The sequence below is a fragment of the Festucalex cinctus genome, chromosome 1 (genome assembly GCF_051991245.1).
Source record: "Festucalex cinctus isolate MCC-2025b chromosome 1, RoL_Fcin_1.0, whole genome shotgun sequence".
NCBI classification, from domain to species: Eukaryota; Metazoa; Chordata; class Actinopteri; order Syngnathiformes; family Syngnathidae; genus Festucalex; species Festucalex cinctus.
In genome coordinates, this window is record NC_135411.1 from 31270112 (window position 1) to 31297613 (window position 27502).

The following is a 27502-nucleotide window of genomic DNA, read 5'->3' on the forward strand; positions in this document are numbered from 1 at the left end:
CCGGAGAAGACCTACGCAGGCACGGGGAGAACATGCAAACTCCACCCAGGAATGCCGAAGCCCGGACATGATCTCACGCCCTAAGCACTGAGAGGCGGACAACGTGCTAACCAGTCATCCATCGTGCCCCAATCGCATAAACTTAGTTTTTAAATTATAATTGTAGGTAGGTCTTGTAATCACTAATTATTTGACATGGCTGGAGCCTCACCTTGCAAGAGGCTGCCATGTTTCGCCACCACTTTCCTGCGAAGGATGCCTAAAGGACAACTTCGCGAATGTTGTTAGCCCTGGTGGTGCTTGCATCGAGTGTAGGACCCAATGAGTGGACTGCCACTTAGCTTCCACCACTGGGACCTGCAGGTGGTCCTCGCTGAGTCCCATGATTCAGGCTCCCGTCACTTGTCACCGTCTACTTGCTCCCACAAGCTTTTACTAGCCTTTTTTTATTTATTTTTTTATTTTTTTAACTAGCTTCTCCCGATAGTTCTTGTTAGCCACTGCAGCCTATGGCTCAGACTAATGCCGAGCTCAGACTACGCGATTTTTTTTTTGTCTTTCATTTACGACACTCGCGCTCTTAGATTAACCCGATAAATTCGCTCTGTGTCGTGGACCGGACGTGTTGTCACACTACAAGTCTGAACTCGACAAGACACCACCCGATCATCATGTGCTGTCATGCCAAGATTACCGCGTCGGCACTGGTGTCGGGGAGGCGGAACAAAAAAAAAGAAAAAAAAAAAGAGGCAGGACATGGAGCGTAAATGGAGCGCAAGTGCGGCCGTGCCACACTCCATAAACGAGCGTGTTGGTTGCGCTCCCTGCTCGGTGTTTAAAATTTAAAATATGATTTAGATTCAATTACTTCTGTATTTAAATTTATTTACATGCGTCAGGGTAATATAGCCTATTTTGTTTATTAATTTGCATTCAAATTGACCCCCTTCTAGCTCCCCCATCCCACTTGCCGGACGTTATGATGGGGGTGCCACCCCCAGCACCTACGGAAATATGCGGTCATAGAAAATTAGCAAGGTTTTTTTTTTTTTTTGAGGATGTCTGTGCGCCCTCACAGACTGCGCCCTGGGTGGTCACTCACATTGCCCATAGCAAAAACCGCCGCTGTGTGCGTGCTTCTGCCTGCTTCTAAATTCATGTGTTTTGGCTGCATTCCATGCTACAGCAACATCTACTAGTCACTTATACACACTGTGCCTTTAACAAGCCATATTATTTTGGAAAATACAATAGATGCAAAAATGGGAACACCAGGTGTTTATCAAACTTTACAAAATATGTTGTTTCCCCATCAATACCTTGAAATGTTGCTCCAGAGGTACACTTTTTTCAAATATGATACAATGAAGAAAAAGACACTGAATGCTAATGCTAATGACGGAGTAAGAATATTCTATTCCCTTGTCATTTTCCTGTGTGATTTGATACTTAACCAGCCTGAAAAAGACACACACAAAAAAACGCTGGAGTATTTGAATACAAAACCACTGACGTTAGCTTTTAATATGCTGTGCAGTCTGCACTCCACGAAACTTCTAGTTGCCTCATCTTATCGACCTTTGTTTTGAAGTGAATGATCGGAAATGAGGTGCAGTTCTTTGTATCGACCGATTATCCATTTTATTCTGAAAGGAATGGTCGGAAGAGAAGTGAGTGCTTTTGTTCACTTTACATTCACGTCCTCTTTTTGTTTCTCGCTCTCTCACACACAAACAGGCACACGCGCGCACACATAATGGTAGAGTGAAGAGCTTTTGGCTGGGAAGAAGCTCACACCATGTCTCTCACAGGTGTCGGTGCCGTCAGGACGGGTTGGATGTGTGCGTGCTGCGAGAAAACAGTCCCGTCTCACGGCGGTGGAGGCAGGGATTTGATTTGAATCTGCCTTCTAATTCTTGTGGAACCGCAGGTATGAATATCCCCTCTTCCAATTCAATTAAAGTGGCTGGATAAAGACGGTGTCGTGCCGTTTTGACCTGTGGGACTGTGGTGTGTTCGGAAGAGGCGGTGGGGACCTTTTAATTAGCCCTAGACTCTGTCCTGGAGGGCTCCCCCCCCCAACCCCTCACCCGTCGTCTGCCATTTTCCCAGGAAACCAAGCAAGAACTTAACTTCAGGGATGATTGTCTGATGATGATTAAGTAATGTATTTGGTTATTTTGTTTTCCTAAATCGGACACCAAGACAATAAACTGTTTGCTGCATGGAGCTTCAAAGGAGATAAAAAAACTATATTTTTATCTAAATATTTTGACCATCATCAATGTATTTGATTAGTATCAAAGTTCTGTCTGGCCTATTGAAATTATCTTTGTAACATTTTGGAAGGGCTGCAGCAAAACATTGACTTTTGTCATCAGACTGAATCCAAATGTATCGGGCCTCAATCAAATCAGTGACATTTCCCCCACAATCCTAGTTTGCATTCTGGAACCTGTCCTGTAATTGCTATCTGAAATGTTTTACCAATGAATGAAACCATACTGTCCTACAGAGGATGAACTGTGCAATGCGTCAAAGCAAATGCACTGCACATACTGATATCAAGTCAAGTGTGCCAATGAACTAGTCAAAAGCTGTAGTTTCCATCAGGTGAAGACCTGATGCTAAGTGAGCTTCCCTTTTTTTCCCTGCCTTTTCACCTTGAAGAGCTCTAACAATCATCGCTGTGGTTCTAATACTGTGGCTCCATAGTTTGCCTTCCTCTTATTTGGATTTTTCTTGAAGCCTTGGATTTCGCAATAGCAATATGGCATCCCCCCAACGTCAACAACTGCTGCCTCACAACACAGAGGTGAGCTGTGACTCGAGCGGCGAGGGCGTCTCAGTGAGGATTGGTAGCAGTGTCAAACACAAGCACGCAGGCGGGCCACTTGGCTCTCTCGGCGGAGGCTTTATGACAGGATCCAAACACTGCAAGTACAGTATCTCCTCCAGCTGTAGCTCCGGGGAATCTGCAGTCAAGAGGACATTGGTCAAGAGCTTCCGGTCGCAAAGGAGAGTCCCTCAGCTTTTCGAGAGGTCCGCCGGTCACTTCTGGGACCCTAAGTTTGACTCATCCATCCTGGAGGAAGCTTGCAGAGAACGGTGTTTCCCTCAGACGCAACGACGTTTCCGCTATGTGATTTTTTACCTTTCTGCTGCTGCTATCCTCTGGGGAGTTTACTTTGCTGCCAACCCGTCCCGTTGCAACTGGATGGTCTTTCTAATCCCCACTGTATCCTTTCTAATTTTTTGCTTCCTCCTCTTCCTCCTAACTTTTACCAAGTTCTACTCTTGCTGCTACAATCAAGCCTCCCTGCTGCTTATTGTTGTCACCTTCATGCTGACCCTGGCCCCTCAGATCCAGACGTCAAGCTTCAGAGATCCAAAGACTCTCTCTGATTTGTTAGATGTGAATAATTTCAGTGGACCGACACACAACCAATCCTACCTAAAGATTGTTGAGGGTAGCGCCTGGTCCGCCTGTGTCTCCCCTGTTGGCACCTTTTCGCTTTGTATTGAGGTTCTCCTGTTGCTGTACAGTGTTCTTCATGTGCGCCTCTTTGCTTCTGTCCTGCTCGGGTTCCTCTACTCGGTCTGTTTTGAGATTTTGGGCTGGTTTCATCTCATCCAGATGGGTGGCAATTTGATCTTAACCCCTGAGAAAGACCTGGACACACTTCGTTGGTTGGGACCAGCCAAAGCCCTGCTCCACCTGTGTGCACATGCCATCGGTATTCATCTATTCATCATGTCCGAAGTGCGGTCACGGAGCACCTTCCTGAAGGTGGGACAGGCTATCATGCATGGCAAGGACTTAGAGGTGGAGAAAGCCTTAAAGGAGCGAATGATCCACTCTGTCATGCCTAGAATTGTGGCAGATGAACTGATGAAGCAGGGTGATGAGGACATAGGTGACAGTTCGATGAAGCGCTACTCCACAAGCGGAGCAGCTGCTGTCATATCCAGCCCCAAGAACAATAAACGCAAGAAAACCTCCATCCCTCGAGGTCAGATAATCTTCAGACCCTTCAACATGAAAAGGATGGAGCCTGTCAGCATCCTCTTTGCCGATATTGTGGGCTTTACAAAAATGTCTGCCAACAAATCCGCCCATGCCCTGGTGGGGCTTCTCAATGACTTGTTTGGGCGTTTTGATCGACTGTGTGAGCTGACCGGCTGTGAGAAGATTAGCACCCTTGGGGATTGCTACTACTGCGTGGCTGGATGTCCTGAACCCAGGCCCGACCATGCATACTGCTGTGTGGAAATGGGCCTGGGCATGATCCAGGCTATTGAACAGTTCTGCCAGGAGAAGCGGGAGATGGTCAACATGAGGGTGGGTGTCCACACGGGCACCATCCTGTGCGGAATCCTCGGCATGAAACGCTTCAAGTTTGACGTCTGGTCCAACGACGTTAATTTGGCCAACCTGATGGAGCAACTGGGTGTGGCCGGGAAAGTGCACCTTTCACAAGCTACCGCCAACTTTCTCGATGACCGCTACCAACATGAAGACGGACAAGTCAACGAAAGAATCGGACAGAGTGTGGTGGCAGACCAGCTAAAAGGTAGGTGGAAGTTATAGCTTGTTGTTGATTGTCCAACAGTTGCTAGGCTATAAATTGCAATGGCGAGGTACTATTGCAGGTTTCATGGGCTACAAAAGCATTTTTATGTGCTTGTGTTCTGTATGGCTTTCCTTGGAGGAAAATTTAATGTCATCATCCAACTGTCCTGCCTTTACCATGTCCCTGGTGATTTGTTCTGCTGAGTTGTCACTAGGGATGTAACGATATTCAAAGATCACGATACGATATTATCACGATATGAAGGTCACGATACGATAATTATCACGATATTGTAGGGGGGGTGGCAGTATTTAAATAAGATCACAATATTATAAAAAAAAATAAAAAATAATAACAAAAGAGCTCATACAAAAAAAAAAGCACAATATTGTGCTTTTGTACATAACAGCAATGCATATAAACCACCTACAATCTCTATTAACAATATTGAGACACTTAATTGCTAATGCAAGCACACATTGATCGCTTCCCAAACAAATTAGGTTCCCCTTCATCTGACAATTAACATAGATTTTAAACATAGGCCAAAACATCCCTAATGAAAATTAAATTGCCCTAATAAACTAGCCACTAGAGGGTGCTAGAACTCCACAAATTGAAATCAACCTGACTTTTTTAACAGATGTGTTCCTTTTAAATATTATGAACATGATAACGACGATATTGTGGCAGTTTTAATCTCACAATATCACGATATTGCCATTATCGTTACATCCCTAGTTGTCACTGCTCCTAATGTGTCCAGTTTCTTATGTATTTTTAGATGGCATTATAAATTAATATAACTGAAGTTCTGGTCTCCCCTCGCTGTATAAACCTAGCTTTGTCCCCAAATTACCTGAATATATTATGGCCCGTTCTTACAAAATGATGCATTATTTTTTTAAGCCTTGCAATATAAACCATTATCACCCAGGAGGACTTTGTAGCTGCCTTTCTAAACTTTTATTTGCTGATTATGTCCAATTTGTTAACATGGATTTAGGCTTGGATTCACATTGATGATGAAATTTACACCAATTAGCCTCTTGTCAGTGTAGATGTCAGTCTGCAGTGACGCTGCTGGGTGAAAGTGCCTTTTGTTTGCCAGGTCAGTCGAGTGATTTATGGGCCTCCATCTCTCCTCATTTCTTAGATTAATGAGCGACAACAGTTTTTACGCTTGCCACCGTTTTTCCTCCCTTTTAGACCTACGATAAATGTGTTGGACGTTGTGCTATCACCCACCCACCCCTCACTCCCGTACTTCTCCACCATGTATTCAATTTCAGTCTTAAGATTTATCCTCTCCCTGAAGATTTGCTGAGCCGGTGAGAGAGCTGGCTGTCAAGAGGGAGTTTTTCTCATGTGTTGTAAAAAAAAAAAAAAAAATCCATGCACTGTCTCGATCAGTTGGCATAAATCCCTTAGCTAGCGCTACAGCCAGGATTGGATTCCAAATGTGAATGATCCTAGTTTTTTCGACTGAGACATAAATTAAGATGACCTACACTCAACAGCCTCAATTAGTGAACATGGACATTTAGAGCAATCCAGCAAAAGAGATCCAGCCATCCATTTTCTACACCAGAGATGGGCATTTTACATGTTAGAGAGCACCACAATTTTTAATCATTCCTATTGAACGTTTATCTGTGTTTTCTGAATAATTTTTGAAGTATTTAAAAAAAGAAGGAAAAAAAGGGTTTGGGGGGAGGGGAAGGGTGATTCCTTAAGGGGCCACTTTTAGAATGTTGTCAGGGGCCACATCCCATTGCTCATCCCTAGAATATACACCAATTATCCTCATTAGGGTCACTGGAGACCTGGAACCTGGTGGTCAGGTGAATTGGATAACCCAGTTAAGCCGACCATAAAAATTGGTCGACACAAATGTTTCTTCTACCTGTTTAAAGTTAAACCACTGTCCGTATGCGTGGTGGTGTGGGTTTGTGCAATGATGCAAAGTAATCGATGAAATAATCTATTCTAGGAAGATTTGTTAGTGATAGCCCTAACTCTTGATTCAATGTATGTACTATTGGTTATTTGTGGCTCGTCATAGTGTGGTCAGTTGTGTTTCACTCATGTAGGGAGTTGAAGGTTGGCCTGGGACTTGTGGTTTGACACAGACATGAAATGTGGTCACTCACAGTAGTTTCATAACTTGACCACATGCATGCATTACAATGCTGTAGGAGTTTTGTTGTCAAACAATGTGGTCATTCATTGTAAAATTAATTTAAACACCAAATTAAATCTGCAAAATACTTAGTTGTCATGCAAATGTTTGACATTATCATACGTAATACAATGTATATGGGTCATGAGCTGCCGCTTGTGTGGGGAAAAATACTGTCATTTTCTTGATGTTGAAATGCTAGCATCATTTAGCATTTTTGTTGAAACAAATGTGATGGTGATTTTCTTTACAGCTGTTCTGTCATATATGTCCGGTGTCCTTTTCTTTTTCGGCCTACATCTGAGGCCAGGCGTTGTTGTTTTGTGCCTGTCCATGATGGAAAGGGGGCTATATTTGGCTTAGTTTCCTGCAGGGGAAATACATGCAAGTACATGCAGTTATGTACATCAGTGTTTCACAACCCTGGCCCTCGGGGCACACTATCCACCATGTTTTCCATGCCTCCCTATTTCCAACGCTGGTGATTCCATTGGCAGCTCATTAGCAAGGCTGATAACGATCCTCACCTGCGTTGGAATCAGGAGACATGGAAAACAGGCTGAATAGTGTGCCCCGAGGACCAGGGTTGAGCAACACTGGTGTACGTCTTTGTCTTTCCTTTGTTCTTAATGTAAACTGATGGCTGTAAGAAAAAAAGAAGAAGTGAGGACTGTCAGTATGAACTTGTTATCCTGACCAAAAAGAGCCTTGAGATTTGAGCCATGAGTCATCATCCAAACAGACTTTGTTTTTAGATTACATTAAATTGTTTGGGTGGTATTGCTGAAATTTGTAAAACAGATTAAGAGCATCTGCGATTTGTTTCTGGACAAGTTATACCAGACACCAGACACGGTGCTGGCGGTAAACCAGAAACACTGCTAACATTAGAAGATGAAAAAAAAATGACATCCACATACATATACTGTTTTTATTTTTAAAAAAGTATGCAAAGTAAGACCATGTGTATTGGGATACATGTGTATTGCGATACGTATCGTTTCAGGACCCCTATATCATGATATACATTGTATCATGTGGTTGTTGCCCATACCCATCTCTACAGGAAATAAGGGTCCATTGAGCAACGAGCAATAGTTAAAGTGTAACTCAACATTAAATCTGCTTTTTTTTTTGCTGATAAACTGGTGTCTACAAATGCTGTCTACATGTCCTGCTCATTATTTTGAGTTAGTTTGTTGAAAGCTTGAATTTGTGGCGAAAACTGTGTGTTTGGTGCCATCTTAAGCTTAAACACTGAGATAAAAACAATATAGCTGATTGTCCTCTTATTACATGAGAAGTCGCAGACTACGACGTCACTTGAGGATCATGACGTAGTCGCCCCCGCCACCCACCGGCTCAGTCTCGTACACGCCTCCTTAAACGCCTTCTTAGCGAATAGCGAGTTGCTGCTGTCAATCACAGGCAGACCACCCCCAACCCTCTCCCCATTCACAACTCAACGGTCCTCCAGGCAACACCCCCTATGAGAACTGTTTTCAAATTAGTGAGGGGCGGAACAAAAGTCTGATTTCCTCTTGATTACCCTTAAAAAAATCATCCATATGGTATTGACACAACACAATTTGAACCCTCTAGTTTTTTTTTTTTTTTTTTTTTTTTTTTTTTAAAGGCAGTTTTGCCAGTAGAAAAGTATTACAAGTGCTGATCAGAGTAAATAGAGTGGTGTCAGTTTTGTCACTTAATTTCATGAATAAAAAACAACTTCATAGCTCAAATTCAATGGTGACCTATTGAGCATTTTCATCAATTCTAGTAGGACTTGTCTGCTCTCTTGTATAATTTGTCCAACTCTTTCGTAAAGCATGTGCAAGGTTCGCCTCAAGGTAGAGCATGATCTCACATTCCTTTTGAAATTATAAACATGACCTTTTCTGGCTTCACTGCCGAGGGAGATGTGTCAAGTATTTCCCCTCCCGACCGGCTTGCTCTTCTCTATGCCATATGGGAGGTCACTAATTAGACAAGATTCAGTAATCTTCATAATAAAAGGGATTAATGATAGCAGTTCTCAGTTTTCATATGTCATTTCAGATTTGGTTTGGTGTTATTCTGAGACCCAAACACCCAGTCAGAGACCAGACTGGCAACTGTTTTATTTACATTGAAGCATACTGATGCTGTCATGACTGTTTATTTATGATCAATCAGAGAGTTTTTCAGAGACTTTTACGCCATAATGCAAACAGGATGCTTGAATACTTGGTGTTTTAGATTAGGGATAGACCGATTATCGGCTGGGCCGATTATCAGCGCCAATATTCAGCATTTTGAGAAATATCGGCATCAGCCATTTTGAAGAATCACGTGGCCGATAATAGATCCATTAAAAAAAGTGTTAACTTCAGGGAACTAATTTATTGTAATTAAAAAAAATAAATTACGTTTTCATTTTCATTTTTGCCAACCCTGGGAACTCTCTGTACTTTCTGTTTTTGTTTTAAATTAAAACTAAGATAAGTACAAATTTAATACTTAAGATATTTTGAAATTTTTGAATACTTTATTTGGTGTAGAAAACAATTGTTTGTTTTTATTTAACTTTTGAAAACATTCTAATGCCCCCGGGAGATGCCAGAACTTGTTAGATTTAAAAAAAGATGTCTATTGACTAAGACTTAAAAAAAAAAAAAAAAAAAAAAAAAAAAAACTCCCAATATTTTACTATCCCTAAAAGTTGCTTAATAAATATACGCTTTAAAATTCAAAAAATTAAAAATAAATAAGAGCTGGAGTTTGTACTTTTGGCAAATTTTGATGCTAATATTTTACCTTTTTAGTGAAAATGAATATCAACTCCAAATATCGGTTATCGATGTCCTTGACTAATAATAATAATCGGTATCGGTATCAGCCCCGAAAAAAGCATATGATCCGGTTGACACGAGGAAATAATTGTTTGTCCTTTCACTCTGACTTCATTCTTCTCCATTGGAAACTCCTTTGTGTCCTTCATGCGTATTGTATCATTTTCCCCAGGCAAATTGGATCGGTCTCTATAATTAGTACTACCTGTGAACTTGACACAGATACATGGGGCCTGTTTGGAGATACACACCAATGCACTATGAAAGTACCCTGAACATAAACTAACGTGTTATTCTATCACTCAGGCAGTTCTGCTAACACAGACCATGTTTTTGTCCAACACCACTTAGGGATTAAGAACGGAAACAATTCATCCCAAACACAGTCTGGGGAAACAGATTCTTAAACCATTAACCTTTTGTTTGCCAGATGTCCGCATAACCTCTCAGCCATACCGGCCCCACATCTAGAATCATCACAAAAAGATGCGGAAATTAGGGGAAATTGTTCTTTTTTGTTTTTGTTTTTGTTTTTTTGTTTATCTTTTTCAGGTCATTGATATAGAATGCGAATGAGACGTCCTGGCTCGCCAGCCTTGTTCTAGTTCATGTGAAAGGTGTTTGATGGGTTTGAGGTTAAGAGCTCTGGAAAACTTGTCAAAGCATGTCTTTATAGACCCTTACTTTGTTGGTAGGGTAGAGTTGTCTAAAATGTCTTGACAAGATGAAATGTAAGTTTCATGAAGTACTAATGCCCCTTTACCTAATCGATCTCACAAGTCTCTGCTCCCAATGCTTTTCTGTTGGCAAAACAAAGTATGATGAGCTATTATTTCTAATTCCTAGTCCTGGATTCCCCAACCCTGTAGATACAGTAGCTGCTAAGAGACTAATACTTCACAGGGAGTTGTATCAGTATCGCACTGTACTGCATACTGTAGCTCATCCCAGGTATTTTGTAGCCTGCAGCCGCCGCTCTCCGCCTCATGAAAACACATTACTAGGCCTGATCAACCATTTAATATTGTATGGTATGCGTTTGAGGGGACGTTGCCTGTAGGGTCCTTTGGCCAAAGCACAGTATGCAATTCTTCAGGATGGCTCGTCATGCTCCATAAACACGCATGGAGCCATTACGGGAAGGGTGGAAACCTCTACACAGTGTGACGATAAGGTGGATTTATAGAGCTGCAGTCTTTTAGTCTTGCTGCAGTGTCGCACTGTTACTCAGCAGATTGGACTACCTGTTCTTTTTCAGGAGGGCTGCGCAGGAGCGGCTGTATACATCGGAAAAGATTTGCAATAAGAGGGTGTTGGGATTTGTAAGGATCAAGAGCGAACAATTAAAATCACTTTTGAATTGCTTTGTTAGCTCCCCGCTGAGCAGTCATGTATCGATGCAGACCTCTCCCAGCGTCAGTACTATCGGCTTTACGTTGAAGTCCTGTCTTTATCTAATGTGACATACAAGGTGAGCCCACCACCCACCGCCACCACAATTGTCTGTCTGATAAGAGGCGATATGCCTTCAAGAACAAATTCAGCACATGTACGGTGTGAAGCAGAACACACTACTGATGTGAGCTGTGCTGAAGATATACTTATTTACTTTTTACGTCTGCACATATTGGCTTTTAATACTGCTAATGGACAGAGTTTTACAGAGCCACTAACATGGTCTGCTTGACGTTTTAAGTGGCCATTTATACTTGATAGTTTTAAACCAAACAAACAAAAAAAGTGTCTTTTTGGGCATCTTTTTTTTTCTGATATTGTAGTTTGGGAGACTGAAAAGGCAAACCTTTAGGAAACGTCTGTCAGTTTTTGAGAATGATGGCAGTACCATTTCTGTCTTGACAAAAAGTGCAAATTGATGGAAGTGTCGAACCAGTAATTGCCAACACATTACTGCTTGTCAAGTGAACAGTGCAGTCAAGATTTCATAGCAGTCGCAATACCAATTATTTTCTCCCATTAATATCATATAAGTTTTTCATCCATACACCTGTAGTGTTCTATGATCATCAATGGTGAAAAATCCATGATCAATTGCTCATGAGTAATTTCTCAAATACTATTCTTCAAAGTGGGAAAATCACTTTGAATGTTGTGAACTTTTAATGAAATTGTTGTTTTGAGCAAAATAAAGAAGCTTTAGAATTTTTTGAATTATATCTATGGAATTCTTAACGATAAAGCAATTGATCAATAATTATCGCAAGTTTTGTAACAGAGACATCTCCATTTGCAAGCCTGTCGTTTTTGCAAGTCTATGCAAAAACATTGTTTGACAACGCTATGCGTTAAAAACCTAATTAACTACTATATTCCTAAGTAGGAGTTTTGATGTAGTGCTCATTCGCCCCTGAATTTTCATGTACATCAAATAGCCTTGTATTTGTGTTCTTACACGCCTACATTTATGACTCTCTGTAGCTGGGTACTCATTCCATCTGGATGTGTGAATGCGTCAAGAAAATTGTGACCGCTCTTGCTCTTGATCGCATGCAGAAAGTCTGTTGGCACATTTGCAGAGGTGCTCTTATGTATTCCTGCCATCACAACCCCCAATCAACAGAGATGGCTGGAAATCCAAGGGGGAAGTGTGATTGATTGGTGTTATATGGAGAGAAAAGAAACAGATGTACAGTGCAGACTTTGACGGGAGATGGATCAAGTTCACCGTGTTCAGGGTCGTTGTGCAGCTCCACCTGCCTCATACATTCACCACACTGACACTCACTCACACACGCTTTAATGCAACGCTGTGTCCCGGCCCGCCCAGGCTAATTGCTGTGGCAACGGACAATTAAAGGAGCTGAAAGGACAGAGCTGTTACTGGGGGATAAGAGGCAGGATGACTTTATTCATTCATAGGCATCTAGATAGTGCTGGTTTTCTTTGTCGAATTTGTATTATGACATTCGATACAGAGCAGTCAATGAGTTACATTGCAAATAGGGGTCGGGGGCATTTATTTATTCAACTGCGGATAGTACCAGACGTCTAGCAAGAGGAAAGATGTTCATTTGAAGGAGGTGTGACATTTATTAATTCTTCTATACCCACTGTTTCAAAGCGGAGTCCTCCATATTGCCAGCCATGTTAGGGTATTTTGATGGATCTTTCAAGACCCACAGAATGCTGGGTTCTGTGCAGGGGCGTGCAGTGACCTTTGAAGGGGCAGATGCTCAAATTCAAAAAAAAGGGGCAAGTATAACCGATGAAATTTGAGCATCGTCGACCCACTCTGGGTTCGAACTGCGGCATCACCTTTGACCAATCTAAAGTGTTGAAAATGGCTTACTCTATCTGAGATATGCAATGTTAATGGTTGAACAAACATGACATTTTTGGGGTCTCCTGAAAAGTGATTATTTTGGAGGTACAAGGCTTTGGCTTTTTGTAAGCTTTTTCATACAAAACATGCCACGGAACTTTTTATATTCAAGCAGAAACATGCCAAAATGCCATGAAGCTGAAAGAAATGTGAGCAAATGTGCCGCTTCCTTTACTCAATGTCATCTGCCTGGTGCACTTGACACTTGAGGTTAACCGCTTTTTAGGTGGCGTTAGTTGAGCTGTACATGTTGCCAAACTCACCTCGCGGCCTTGAAGATGCTCGCCGGATAAATCGCTATCATGACTCATTGACGCTGCCTAAGCTTTTTTCCTTTTGTGATCAAGGGCGCAGAAAATGTCACTGCACACATCCACACACATTAGCTTTTACTGATCGTGATGGATAGCGCTCGCTCTTGAGGTGACACGCATAGAAATCCATAGAAGCCCAGCACCCACTCACCTTTGCACATTCACTTACATTCTGCACTTAGATTGCCAACTCCTACGCATGCAGCCCCACCCTGGCAATGTTTGCAGCTACAGTGACTCATTAATGTGCACGGCAGGAAGTGTATGTGTGTGTGTGATAAATGGCTCTGTGAATTATGAATGAGGGGAGATGACAGGGGGAGTCGGTCAACCCTGAAGCCCACTTGTGCACTTGCCAAGCATGGATCGACTAATGGTGTTTGCAAAGTGTGTTCTTTGCCATGAATTATTTTGTTGGGAAACATTCTGTTTGTGAGACTATTTGAAGACCTGCACCATCTTTTTTTTCCCTGTGTATTGTGTCCCACCTCACCCATTTTTTTCTTTCCATTCATGTTATGTTGTTGAATAAGCATAAAAACTCAGATAGTTAGTTGAGTTAATCATTACACCGAAATTCAATTGATTTGGAAAAGAACCTTGAGGCGTTATTGGCGATTATTGGCTCTTGAAGCTGCTTGATGCCGCTCAAAGAAGAGCTTAAATATAAAACCCCCCCAGTTAATCTTTTAAGTACCTGTAAAGTGGATTCAAATTCGAATGATTAAAAAATGGCAAATATATAAAATGAAGTGAAAAATCAAGATGTCATCTCTGTTCTCGAATGCTGTGGGCATATCCTCTGATGCTACTTTAGCTAACATATTTCATATCCATATGTGTTTGAACTGCAATAATATATCCATGCTATATATTTCACCGGGTGGTCGCACCACATGCTTGGGCTTTGTCACAGTAATTAAGTAACTGGATTTCAGGCCTGACAACTGACTACATTTATATGCAGTCAATATTCGGGTTAAGGTCAAAATTCGGGTTTCTGAAACATTCGGTATAACCTCTTTGTTTACATGCATGAGCAGACAGAGTTACTCCCATATACATGGTCATTAGCCGGGTTTACATGGAGACTTTTTTTCGTTATTTAGTTAATTGAAATCATTTCAAATGAAGATCTGTAGTCACCTGTTTGTGTGGCTCGATCCATTCCGTTTACATGCTCCTCTCCTTTAATCACATCAGCCCCGTTACAGCCATGGGATGCGTGGACATCAGTCATGTGATTTATCAAGATGGAGTTCATTCATCACTGACCACAGTCGTTGTGGTCGTTTTTTCACTTTTATTAAACAACATACTAATTAAAAAAATAAATAAAATCCAAGTACTTTAAAACAAGTTGTAATAGAATTTAATTTGGATTCAGCCTTTTCTTTCCTATTGAGGTCTTTATAACTTTGTATGGAGCATTTCCATTCCGTTTGTTCACATTCATTCTAATCGGAATACATGGCTCCATGTAAACCTGGCTACTGTGATCAGTCGGAATACCCCGTTTGAAATTGCGATGCATGGACATCATTTCGCAAATAGATGCCATTTCAACTTTTAACTTTCTACGCTCAATAAAAAGACATTATATTCATGTCACTCACCACACTTAATGAAGTTCTCTCTTTATTTCCAAATTTTTTTCGTCATGTTTGTTTCCTATCTGTTTATAACATGAAAACGCTGCGGAGAAATCAATGTATTCAAGTTAGGCTTGTTTAGTTGTGCATTCAAGTCGATTTTGTACTCAAAAGACCAAGAACATTGCTTGTGAATAGAGCATGTGCAGAAGACAAACCAATGCCCCATTCAATTGAGGTATTGTGAATGTGGTCATATAAACAAAAAATTGCGTTATGAAAGGAGTAACCCAGGGGTCTTATTAGTTTTTTTTTTAGTAAACCTGAATAAGAGCATATTTGGGGTTTTGTGTGTGTAGCGAGTCAGCGACTAACCTTGAGTCCTGTAGTCGCCATGGATGGATGTGGGAGATGTTTTTGACAAAAGATCGACTTAGCAAATATTTGTCCACAAAAAAATGCTTTCAATGATTCAGTCCATGGAGTGGCAGAAATTATGCTGCTAACTTTATAACTGAAATTCTATTTGTGAAATGAATGTATGTATGAGCGAGTGTTTGCGAGTGGTAAAAACCACATGACATGACCGTCCACTCCATCCACCTAATCACCAACAACTGTGCTTAAAAGGATTAGGGAGGGAGGGTGGAGAGGTCCAGGCAGTGCTTACACTGCCACCAGTGGTCATCTAGCGCAAATAAAAGCAAAAATAACGTGGCTCCTACAGTATGTTTACATTTCCTTTTAAAACCGGTAGGGGTGTTAAAAAAAAATCGATTCGGCGATATATCGCGATACTACATCGCGCGATTCTCGAATCGATTCAATAATCGGCAGAATCGATTTTTTTTTTTTTTTTTTTTTTTTTTTTTTTTTTTTTTTTTTTTAAGGATTCACACCTTGAGCATGGAAGAATGTTATATGAACGGCACATTAAGCCTTAATATTTTTATTTTAATGCTGTTCAAATGTGAAACAGATTGCAAACTGTTTGTGTACAGTGGCTCACGGTTATAAGCCTCAAGTTTTAGATAAATATATTCATACAAATCTTACAGTGTACATGTACAAATTTACTGATAGTATTTTCTAAATTTGAATGGAAAAAAATCGCAACAATCGACTTATAAATTCGTATCGGGATTAATCGGTATCGAATCGTGACCATTCGTATCGGGATTAATCGGTATCGAATCGAATCGTGACCTGTGAATCGTGATACGAATCGAATCGTCAGGTACTAGGCAATTCACACCCCTAAAAACCGGAATATTGCCCGTGTTTTGAAAGGGATACTGACTGCATATAAACGTACTGATGAAAACGAAGGCATTCAGGTTCTAATAGCACGGGGGAGGGTGAGCAAACATTCTCTTTTGCCCAGACATGTTATTGTTGCCATATATTAAAAAACTTTTTTTTAAAAGAAAAAGTAGGTCAGCCTTTTACGTACCTTACTTCCAGCGTTAATTAAAATAAAGTCGTAAGTTTCGTCGGCGGCCCAGAATTTTAGCTCACTTGCTCTGTGCTTCCAAATTGTAGACATGGTCACAAGCCAGTTCGGGAAAAAAAAAAAAAAAAACTGGACTAGAACATTGTTATGTATTAAATTGTCGAATAAGATTTCAAAAGGGTTTTTTGTTTTATTTTTTATCCATACAGAGAATAATACATTAAATTTGTTATAATTTATGGCATCTTTGAGTAAACTTTGAGTATCATTTACACATCTTGAGAACTGTCCTTTTATTTGGAAATCCAAATATGGTCACCCTACTCATGGCATGAATGACACCGAAGTGCATCACCTTTTACCCCCACCAAAAAATAAATAAATGAAAAAATTCAGATAATTCAAAATGGTGAAAAACACAGAAATGCTGTAAGTCCACATTTTGAGTACATCAAATCATCAGTCTGCACATTTAGATTCAAATCGACAAATTCACTTCATAGAGTCTTTAAAAAGTCCCTATTTTTCCATCCATTTTAAAACTTTAAAACGGGAAACTGCCTGCTGTCTTTTGCTGCCGTTTATTGTGATGTTTCTTGGTGACGACCATGATCTCACTTAGAACAAAATATTAGTGACAAGTTAACAGCGTGCAGCGGCCCTCCTGTGTCCCCTTCCAGCTGTCAGCTGCTCCTCCATCCACATAGCTGATAGCCCCCACGCTGTCATGTCTTCAGACTGTTACTGACAGACTGCCCATGTGTGTGCGAGCGCGCTCCCCAGATATATTCCTAGCAGAGGTCATTCCCTAACCTTTTATCACTTTTACTTTTCGCCCGTGTCATTCTCCTTTTCTGCCCCGCTGACTCTCTGTCTTGGCTCTCTGAATCTGTTTACTTGCAAGGCTTTGTTTGAACATGTGTCTTCGATTGTAATAAACATGAACACAACTTTGACAGTGTGAAACTAAACATTATTTTCCTTGTAAGAGCATTACTATTTTGGTTCAGCATGTGCCTTGTACTGGATATCAGATGTTGTCATTACGCATTAATAAGTGATAATATATTTTGTGTTTTTCTGCATAAACAATTTGAAGGTTTGACAATTCATTTTAGCGAAACAAATTGTATACATTAGGGCTTACTGTACCTTCATTAATTGCGCATAGTGCACGTTTGTGGTTCCATTTCTATTCAGCACACATATAGCCATCCATAGATGTGTCCTATGTTTGAAAGGCCTCAGGTTAAATTTTTGCTACTGTACAGATAATGTGCCCTAACACAAGACACCTTTTGTCCCTCTAACTTCCCTGTGGGCGTTTACTAATGAAGTCTCACTGCGTTTACTGCTGTAGTGGGTTAAATGCAAAGGTTGATTTGTGTGCAGTGCATGCAAAAATGAGTGATTGTGCCAACGAAAGCTGCCAGGCTGTTTGGCAAAGTTTCTCACATGCCAAAAAGTACAAGCTGCGACAGGAAATGACCCCAAATTACATTTACATGTTAAAATGCCAGTTTCACAAATGAAATTGACATGAAATTCAGGCACGAAAATGCCCCAGGAACAGAAGCCTGAAAATAAACAGGAAGTTGTCTGTCTTGATTTAAAGCGGCCATTTTGGCAATATAAATAAATAAATACATAAATAAATAAATACTCTGACATTTGTATTGTCTAACACCAAAGTCAAATAAATGTCCAATGTTAGAATAATCTGTGGTACCTAAATAGTAAATAGAATAAGAGTATCAAATGTGCACACATTTCACACTACCCCACAGGAACCTGCCGAGGAAATGAGCCATAATGATTATGTAATTATTCAAATTATGGCTGTTTAGTTTAGAGAAGAGAACTTGATTTACAGCTGTTTATTTCACCAAAAAAAAAGTCTGACAGGGGAATGGCTTGCAATGTGACAGCACCAACTGCTTAATTATACAGTGAGACGTCTATGTCAAATCAAAGCTGAAGCTTCTTCCTCCATCTGGTTTTACAGGAGTGCGAAACAACAGTAAGTACAAGAGGGGGAAAGCTGGCTACAGCGACTTCAATCAATCGGTTCTTCTTTTAATAGGATGCCAATGCAGACAAGTGCCAACGTGTTGCTTGCATCTCCTTTTCCCCTCCTGTTGTATTGGAGTGTGTTATATTTAGCAGAAGATCTAGATTAGAACATCATCATTACCCACCAGTCAGGACACCATTTGTCAGTGTGTTGAATAAGCACTTGCATATGATACTCGAGGAGAAGATACGGGAGGAAGTTGCGGGTGGGGTGAGTGTTTGCATCTGTGTTAACAGATCATTCACCCTCATCAGTCAGTCAATAATTGAACAAAAAAAAAAAAAAACTACTGCTATCACACTTGTACATCAGTTGCATTTCAATGTCTTATGAAGCTGCATGCGACAAAATCATCTTCTGACCGGAAACAAAACAGTAGTGATGTTTTACTTTTTCCATCCATCCATTTCCTTAACCACTTGCTCCTCACAAGGGTCGCGGGGGTGCTGGACCCTATCCCAGCTGGCTTCGGGCAGTAGGCGGCGAGCACTCTGAACTGGTTGCCAGCCAATCGCAAGGCACACAGAGACGGACAACCATCCACACGCACAAGCACACCTAGGGACAATTCAGGGCGCCCAATTAACCTGCCATGCATGTCTTTGGAATGTGGGAGGAGACCGGAGTACCCGGAGAAGACCCAGACAGGCACGGGGAGAACATGCAAGTTCCACCCAGGAAGGCCGAAGCCTGGACTTGAACTTGCGTTCTCAGTACTGGGAGGCGGACGTGCTAACCACTCATACACCGTGCCGCCTGTTTTACTTTTTATGCGGAAAAAATATTCTGCACAAGCCACTTTTGTTGGCTACATACCAGGAAGACTATAGTATAGTGGTACCTTCAGATACTAGTGACCAATTTTTGGCTTTGACTTGTGAATAAAAAATTATATATGAGCGCTGTATGGTGGTGGCGAACTGATCTCACTTCACAATAAGCAGCAGTTGGGAAGATAGCGAACAATTCGTCACAAAGTGAAGCTTCAACTAGTTTCATGTCACTCCACTAAGAAGACAGTGGCACGCACTTACTGCCGTACTTAATTGTTAGGTTTACACGCCAAAACATATAAGAATGACAACACAAGCATGAGAAGACAAGACTTATTCCTTTAATAACATATCTGTCTGCTTGGATGTTAGTGTATTGCAAATAAGCATGTGATTATCCATTAATCAATGAAAGTTCTCGTTTTCGCTTCTGTCCAGACGGTGTGACTCATTTTAAACACAAAATGAGTTTCCTCCGCAGGGTGTCCGGGCTCTCCCTTAGAGATAGGGTGAGAAGCTCGGTCATCCGGGAGGGAGTCAGAGTCAAGCCGCTGCTCTTCTGCGTTGAGAGGAGCCAGCTGAGGTGGCTTGGGCATCTGGTTCGAATGCCTTCCAGGACGCCTCCCTGGGGAGGTGTTCCGGGCATGTCCCATCGGCGGGAGGCCCCGGGGACGACCCAGGACACGCTGGAGAGACTATGTCTCTTGGCTGGCCTGGGAATGCCTTGGGATCCCGCCGGAGGAGCTGGTTGAAGTGGCTGGGGAGAGGGAAGTCTGGGTTTGCCTCCTAAAGCTCCTGCCCTAGCGACCCGACCTCGGATAAGCGGTATAAGATGGATGAATATTTGCTTACTGTGTATACTTCCTGTTTATCATTTGATTCTTTTATATTCATGGCCTAGAATTTTTCCATTCAAATATTTACTGTAATTATTTATTTACTGCTGCATTGGTGTAGGTTACTAGGTGTGTTTCCATTACCCTTTTTCGCAAAAATAAAAGCAATATTGTACTATTTTGAAGCAATTCCAAGTCCGACAGGACAACGATTGCCCCCATACTTCCTACTTCCCGTAACCCTTAAATGTTGTTCCCGGACGCTGGGTAATAGGCGGGTTACAAATAGTTTAAAGTTTCTGATGTTTTCTGGCGTCTTCCCTGCTAAATTAACCAGACATGGCAGGACATGATTTCAACCTTCTCTCTTTTTATTCAACTTCTTGAACGAGGCTCGCTCGGTTACACCTCTCTCTCTTTTGCGCTCATGACGTGCAGTAGCCGATACAAATCACTTCAGCATGTATAACTAAAATACAATACCGAATTTAATAATTCTCAAAACAAATAGTAATTGCAAGTTTAATAGAAATACACATAAACAACGTGTTACCCCGGGTTTTCACCGGATGCGGTTGCGGTGCGGTTGCGGTGCGGTTGCGGTGCGGTCCGGCGACGCAAGCAATTAGATTCCATTCATTCGAATGGTGCAGTTTACACCGCTTGCGGGTGCGTTGCGTGTCGACTGCGGAAGGCCTGCGGCGTGCCGCAAGCCTTCCGCAAGGATAGACCTATTTTCGATTTTTGCCGGACGCCGCAGCGGTAGGCCTCCGGCAAATGGCAAGCTAGCACAAAACACATCGAGCGGGACAGGAAGACCGAGGCAGTTTCAAAATAAATTTCCGGTTACCTTTCAGAATAAAAGGTAGCCAGCTCCTATTTCGCAAGTTTTTCAGCAAAACGTGACGTGGGCGTCGCCGGGCCATGTGCTCATTCACGGTTTAGACACCAGCGAACATGGACGAGGAGAGGTTTATATTGGAGGTGGAAAACCACAAAATAATATATGACACGGCACATCCTTTTTACAAGGACTGTAATGTATTGTGAGTTTGATGTTCGCGATTGCTTGTTGTGCCCGTCTCGCTTGCCGTACTGAGCGGCAGCCGGACGCGGAAGACAGAAATAAAGAGTGGACCCGCACTGACCCGACTCTCGTTATTAATATACTTTACAAGGACAACCAAAAAAAAGGATGCTGCATGGAATCTCATAGCAGAAGAAGAAGAAAAGGTTAAATCAAAAGAAGTCCACCTCTCGTTGTGAAATGCCACATGATCGCGCGCGCGCGGTCCCGCGAGACACGTTGGGAAGTGGGCGGCGACGGAGCTGCCGGACCGCAGCTGTGCGGAGCCGGTGTGGATTGACAAAAAAATTGACCCGTCCGGAGCACGCAGTCAAGACGCACCGCAACCGCATCCGGTGAAAACCCGGGGTCACAGTCCTTTCCTCCGTGACCGGGCAGGTGTCACATTACTACTAATTAGGGGTGTGAATTGCCTAGTACCTGACGATTCGATTCGTATCACGATTCACAGGTCACGATTCGATTCGATACCGATTAATCCCGATACGAATTTATAAGTCGATTGTTGCGATTTTTTTTCATTCAAATTTAGAAAATACTAATCAGTAAGCTTGTAGAGTGTAAGATTTATATGAAAATGTATTATTTATTTATCTGAAATTTCAGTCTTATAGAGGTTGTAATTTGTTTCATGTTTGAACAGCATTGAAATAAAATATTAAGGCTTAATGTTCCGTTCATATAACATTCTTCCATGCATCGATTTTGGGGATTATTGAATCGATTCGAGAATCGCACGATGTAGTATCGCGATATATCGCTGAATCGATTTTTTTTTAACACCCCTACTACTAATGCACAAAAAGTGTTTGCATTACACTTTTGCGAAATACTACTTTTTCGACACGTCTCAAAAACCACCTCATGAGAGCGCAAAAACTTTTTGGTGATATTTGGGAGTTTTTTTTTCGCAAATCCAGTGTGTCCATTACCAGCTTGCTTCTGCGAAACATGCCTTTTGCGCAAAACTGAGGGTAATGGAAACGCACCTACTACTACGGCGCTATCGTAAACTGAGGATGCTCTGTGCACATTCATTTCACAATTGAATTGCTACCTTGTGATAACTTCCCTACTTTCTCCTAATGTTAAGTTGTAGCAATTTGAAAATTAATTCTCCACACACTGCACTTTTCCATTTATATTTTGGCAGTTATGGATTCCTTTGGACTATACCGGAAATATATATTTGATTACACGCTTCATCGACAAATGCTGTAACCTTTCGTTTTTATAACAAATAGGAAGTGCTTCTTACAGACCTCTGCAGTATGCACAGATGGTGACTATTATGAGAGGGTGTGTGTGTGTGTGTGTGTGTGTGTGTGTTGGGGGTGCATTAACATTCAGATGAGTGTGCACTGGCGAGGAGTTTCACACAAGTGGGTAAGGCAAATGAGATTCAGTGAGCAAGTGGAACGAGTTTTTGGGATGATGTCAGCTGTGGTAATACTTCACAGTGAAGAGCCCTTTAAGATCACGCGTTGACGAGGTGAGTGGATATCAGGACAGACATGAAAGAATAGGGAGCACAGTTGAATTTGAGAAATAAACAATGGTAAGTTCCAGCCAGTGTAACAGAGAATAAAGTCCACGGAGAAATAGGTAACAGGGAGCTTAAGGTTTTTGAAGGATGTCAAGTGTCTCCATTGTTCCAGTTCAGTCTGTTCATGACCGTCTTGCTACTTGGGTCTTGAGTTTGGGAAACTCTTGTCTTGAGACATGCTTTTGGCTCCAAACTATTCATTCTGTTCCTTTTTCTAAAGTCATGTTTACATAACGCCATGTATTAGGTCACTTTGCAGCCTCTCTGTCTGTGGAAGAAAGAATTTAGCCTTTATCGAATTAGTTTTGCCACAGTGTGTACATCACTCTTGTGGCTGCTGAGACTTAAGTCTTCACGTTATTGTTATCTGCAGCAGAAAACGCTGAGAGTGTGCCTGACGGCACGGCTGTTTTGCAACAGATTTAAATTATTATTATATTATACTGTACGTTTAAGCTTTTAGTTGGATTAGTCTAAACTCTTATTGCTTCTGGGAAATGGGTGTATTCTTGTAGGATGGTCAAAAAGTGAGATAATGAACAGAAAAATGAACTCTTATTGCTTCTGGAAAATGGGTGTATTCTTGTAGGATGGTCAAAAAGTGAGATAATGAACAGAAAAATAATAGTTGTATCAACATAATTTAAATTTAAACAAATGTGATCCGCAAAAAGGTCCACATGTCGGCAGGATCAATCAAGAGATATGGACGATATTAGACAGTTGGACTTTATTTGTCCATTTTGAGATTTCTCCACAAATAGCCTCCTTGAGGTCTCTAGTTTCATTTTCAAGCATCACAAAAGTCAAAATTGTAATAGAAGTGTATGAAAATAAGCAATTATTAGACAGTATGCCTTGTAACTGGGGGAGTGTTTTTAGCCTAGCTGCTAGCTAGCGCCGCGTATTGCTGAACTGTTTAAAAACCTCAAACGTAATTCGTTTCTGATGCCTCAGAAGATGAATTGTAAGCTGAATTTTGATCTTCAAAGTTGAGGCTGATTTCAACTCTTGAGAGGTCAAATTCCAAAACATTTAAAGGGTTCAAATCTCGGACGATGGCCTTGTCTGCTATTGGAATTGACTTTCCACTGATATTTTAACCGTTTCTGAAAATGTCATGTTCATATATTTCTCCTAAGGTACTGGTTGCTATGGACATTTGAAAGATGCAAAGTACAAAAACTTTAACCCCTTTTTCTCAAAACAAGGGATTTCAACCTTCCAACATTAAAACTGCTGTAACTTTGTCAATTTTTGAGCTACATCCATGTATTATATATCATTTTAAAGGGAATTAAGTGCATAATTCGAATATATCATCTCAAATTTGATATTTTGTTGGCACAACAACCATTTTTGCCAGAGCTTGTCTCCTTTTTTATTCTCATTAGGAACTAATGTGATGCAGATCTTCTGCAATGTGTTTGAATCAGGAAAAACAACACTTAATGGTCACAGGAAAACGTTTACGACAAAATTTTGTAGCACAGACTCTGATTCAGCTGTCAACACATTTATGCTAAGGAGACTGTCACCAATTAAGTGGTTCAGGGTCTTGCTCAAGGACACTCGAGCAACAACAGCACAGACTATGGTAGCCACTCAATCTCATGAGCATCGCCATTGCTTAACTCTCAGCATGGTAGTACATGAGGCAATCAGGAAGAAATTATACCTGTTAACCTTTAACCTTTCTGGATAATGTTATTTGTGAAGGTGTCCCTTTAAACATAATTACCTTTTTAAAAGGACAAAAAAAAAAAAAAGATAAATTAGGGCAGTGTTGTTGTTCTGCATTTGTGATTTAGTGACTATAGGGTATTTGAATTTTGTGTTACCACCAAGTGAGATGCTGCAATATTATGTAAGGGCGAGGCTACAAACAGAGGCACTCGATCTCAGTTTGACACGTCTATACTCCCGATATCTGTTGCTGTTGTAAATGCATTTGCGGTTTGATGCAGACGCACACATCCTGCTCACAAGGCAATATCATTCATGCCCACTCATGCTATCTATATTTAAAGGCATGTTTATGCATGTAGTAAAACATCCCCTCCATATGCATTATTCAATGGATTGTTGTTTGCCGTCTCTTCTTTGAAATGTCTCTTACTTCCTGACATTCTCTGACAACTGAGTTTGGGAATTATTTTGCTTACTATGGAATGAAAGAAGCTGGACCCAGCAGGAGCTATAAAGATGAAGGTCCATACTCCACTTCTCCCTATCAGACTTGACTCAGGATACTCATGCCGACACACCCCACCTCTCTCACTGTCAGAAATGACAGTCCCCTGGTGATTTCTTATGAAAAATGCATAAATATCTTTCCTGCCTACAGACAGTGGGAATTTTCTCCTCTATCAATGCTACCGCTGTTTCCCTGCGTCATTCTACTTTGTCACTCACATCTCGCTCAGTGACTGCTCAATCATGCCAACACAGACGTCACTCTTCCACTGTGAACCATGCCGCATAGTGTCACACTTGACGGACTTATTGCTGCTCTTCTCCTTACACGGAAAGGATGTCCCATACATCCCATCCCAGTGCAAAGAAGAGGGTGCCAACTGGCCAGATGCCCCAATTCCTCCGTGCCACCTGTTCCATTGCCTTTCTGCTCCCGTACCTGGCCCTGTTACAGAAACCTGACATCATCAGATGATTTCGGCCACGACATGTTTGTTTGTTTTTGTGCTGATTCAAGCAGATCTGTCAGCTCTGCTTCCCCGGCTGTTGTTCTCTTACACTTTTAGAATAAATCTCCCTAGGACAAACAGATTTGGCTGTTCAGATAAAATGAAAGGTGTTGTTGTGCGATAAAGAGACAGGAGGTTTCTGGGTAAGCCTCAAACATTCTTGGAAAAAAAAATGCTCTCCCCCATACAACAAACCGTGATTCATGATTATATTTACAGCTGGATCTTTAGAATTAGTTAATAATGAGGAAGGAAATGAAACAATTTGTATACTGCAAGAAAGTCCGCACAGAGGGGAGATCAGGGTAGATTGCTGTATGTCGATAAAACAGCAGGCTTTGTCAAACAAGACCACTGTTTGATCCCTCCTTCAAGCTCTGTTGCTTGAAAGACTTGCCAGCAGTCTGTCTGCCATTAGACGTTTCCATTCACCAGCAGCAAGCTTTGTGACTGAAGTCTTCACTAGATTCTGTTAAACCTTGGATCTAATGCCAAGATATGACAACTGCAGGGCTCATTCAACTCATTCAACATTCAAGTAACACCGCATGTCTTGTCAAAGTGTCCTTGAGAAAGATTTTAGAACCCAAACTGCTCATGACGCCGCATCATCTGTGTGGCAGTGGACCCATAGAAGGTACAACAATGCTGTGATTATGCAGCCGATTTACCTTTGGTGTGTGTGTGGGTGGGGTGAAGGGGTGGGGTCTTGGCACAGAGCCTTGCCTCAAATGACTTTTTTTGACTAAGCCTTGAACCAATTAAATCTCGACTTACCATCGATCCATTTGGGAGCACTACCTATTCAGGGTCATAGAGGAGATGGAGTCTGTCCCAGCTGACTCGGAGTGATTCACATGCTACACCCTGGACTGGTCAGCAGTCAATCACAGGTACATACAGGTACATACAGTAGACAAATAACCATTCACACTTACACCAAAAATAGGATTCATGTTTTTGGAAAGTTGGTGCAAAAGGAGACAAGATATGAACCTAGAATATGCCAGCCACATCTATCATTATACTGCATCATCTATCTGTACTCACCCTTGGACCAAGTGCCTTGGGACTAACCCTCAGATCAAATTTCCTTGGGTCTAAGGCTTAGACCAAATTAGTTTGGACTAATTAAAGCAAGGAAGACTTCACTAGCTTTCAGGCCAAATGACTTTGGATTAACTGTTAAACCTAATAACATTTTGTTGACCCCTGGACAAGTCTCCTTTAGCTAATCAGTCACACGATTAGACCAAGTTGTTCATAAAATAGATTCATACTTATGACATTGATTAATTTCTATGTGTGTCCCAGCCAGGAGTAAGCTTTAATTTCTTTACTTTAAATTTCACCCTTTGGTTCAAACCTTTATTGATTGCTCTTGATTAATCTTCCAGGCATAGAATAGCAGAGTGTTATTTTTTTTAAAACCAAGATTTGCATTCTATGTGTTGTCTATCTGCTCAAGGACTGATGAGGCTTACAGTGACCTTGCAAATCATGATGTTGTAGCCACCCTTTTTTGTACGTGCTTGCTTGCCACGCTCCGCGTCATTGTCAAAGAACGAGGCGGTTCGAGGCAAAAGGTTATCTATTGTTCCCACATTGTCGATAGAGCGGCACTCTGTGTCTCATAAAGCCCAGAGGTCACTGCTCATGATCCTCTTCAATTAACTCATTGTCGTCACGTTTGGAAACTTGCACAAACGTACCTACATCAAAGGCTCGGCTGGAAAAACACAAAAGTGATCGATACAAACAAACCGCATGAATTTGACCTTTTCCCCCGCACTGTCATGAGGCAATACCGTTTGTATTCAGATGATGTTATACCCAGAGGAAATGCACAACGTCTTACCGCTGCTATTCAGACCAGTTTATCAGAGCCACAATTTACCGCCTGACAGCATTGCAATTGCAGCTGCCACCCGGTGGGTTGTAAATACGAGATATTGTCCTCGGTTAGCCGGGATGCATGCAGATGAACTTGTGTAACCCGTAGCATAAACGAACTTTAGAATAACACGGTCATTTTCAGAAAGACGTCTGTCTGTAGAATGAGATCAATGGAATGAAGCGATTTATAAAAAAATAAAAAATAAAAAAAACAAAACAAAAAAAAAACGGACACAAATTGTGCCTTTTTGGTCTCTTTCTTGTGAATAAAAATCAGAGTAATAACGGTATCATTTGAA

The 27502-nt window shown here is 41.4% G+C and overlaps 1 protein-coding gene across 1 annotated transcript in view; it reads left to right on the forward strand.

Annotated features, from left to right (window-relative positions):
- The first annotated feature begins 1723 nt into the window (after positions 1-1723).
- adcy9b (adenylate cyclase 9b) overlaps positions 1724-27502 on the forward strand; it is a 58818-nt gene continuing 33039 nt past the window's right edge. The window contains exon 1 of the mRNA XM_077528887.1: positions 1724-4574. Within this exon, the coding sequence (XP_077385013.1) occupies positions 2771-4574 (1804 nt within the window). The 5' untranslated portion in view covers positions 1724-2770. The remainder of the gene's footprint in view (positions 4575-27502) is intronic.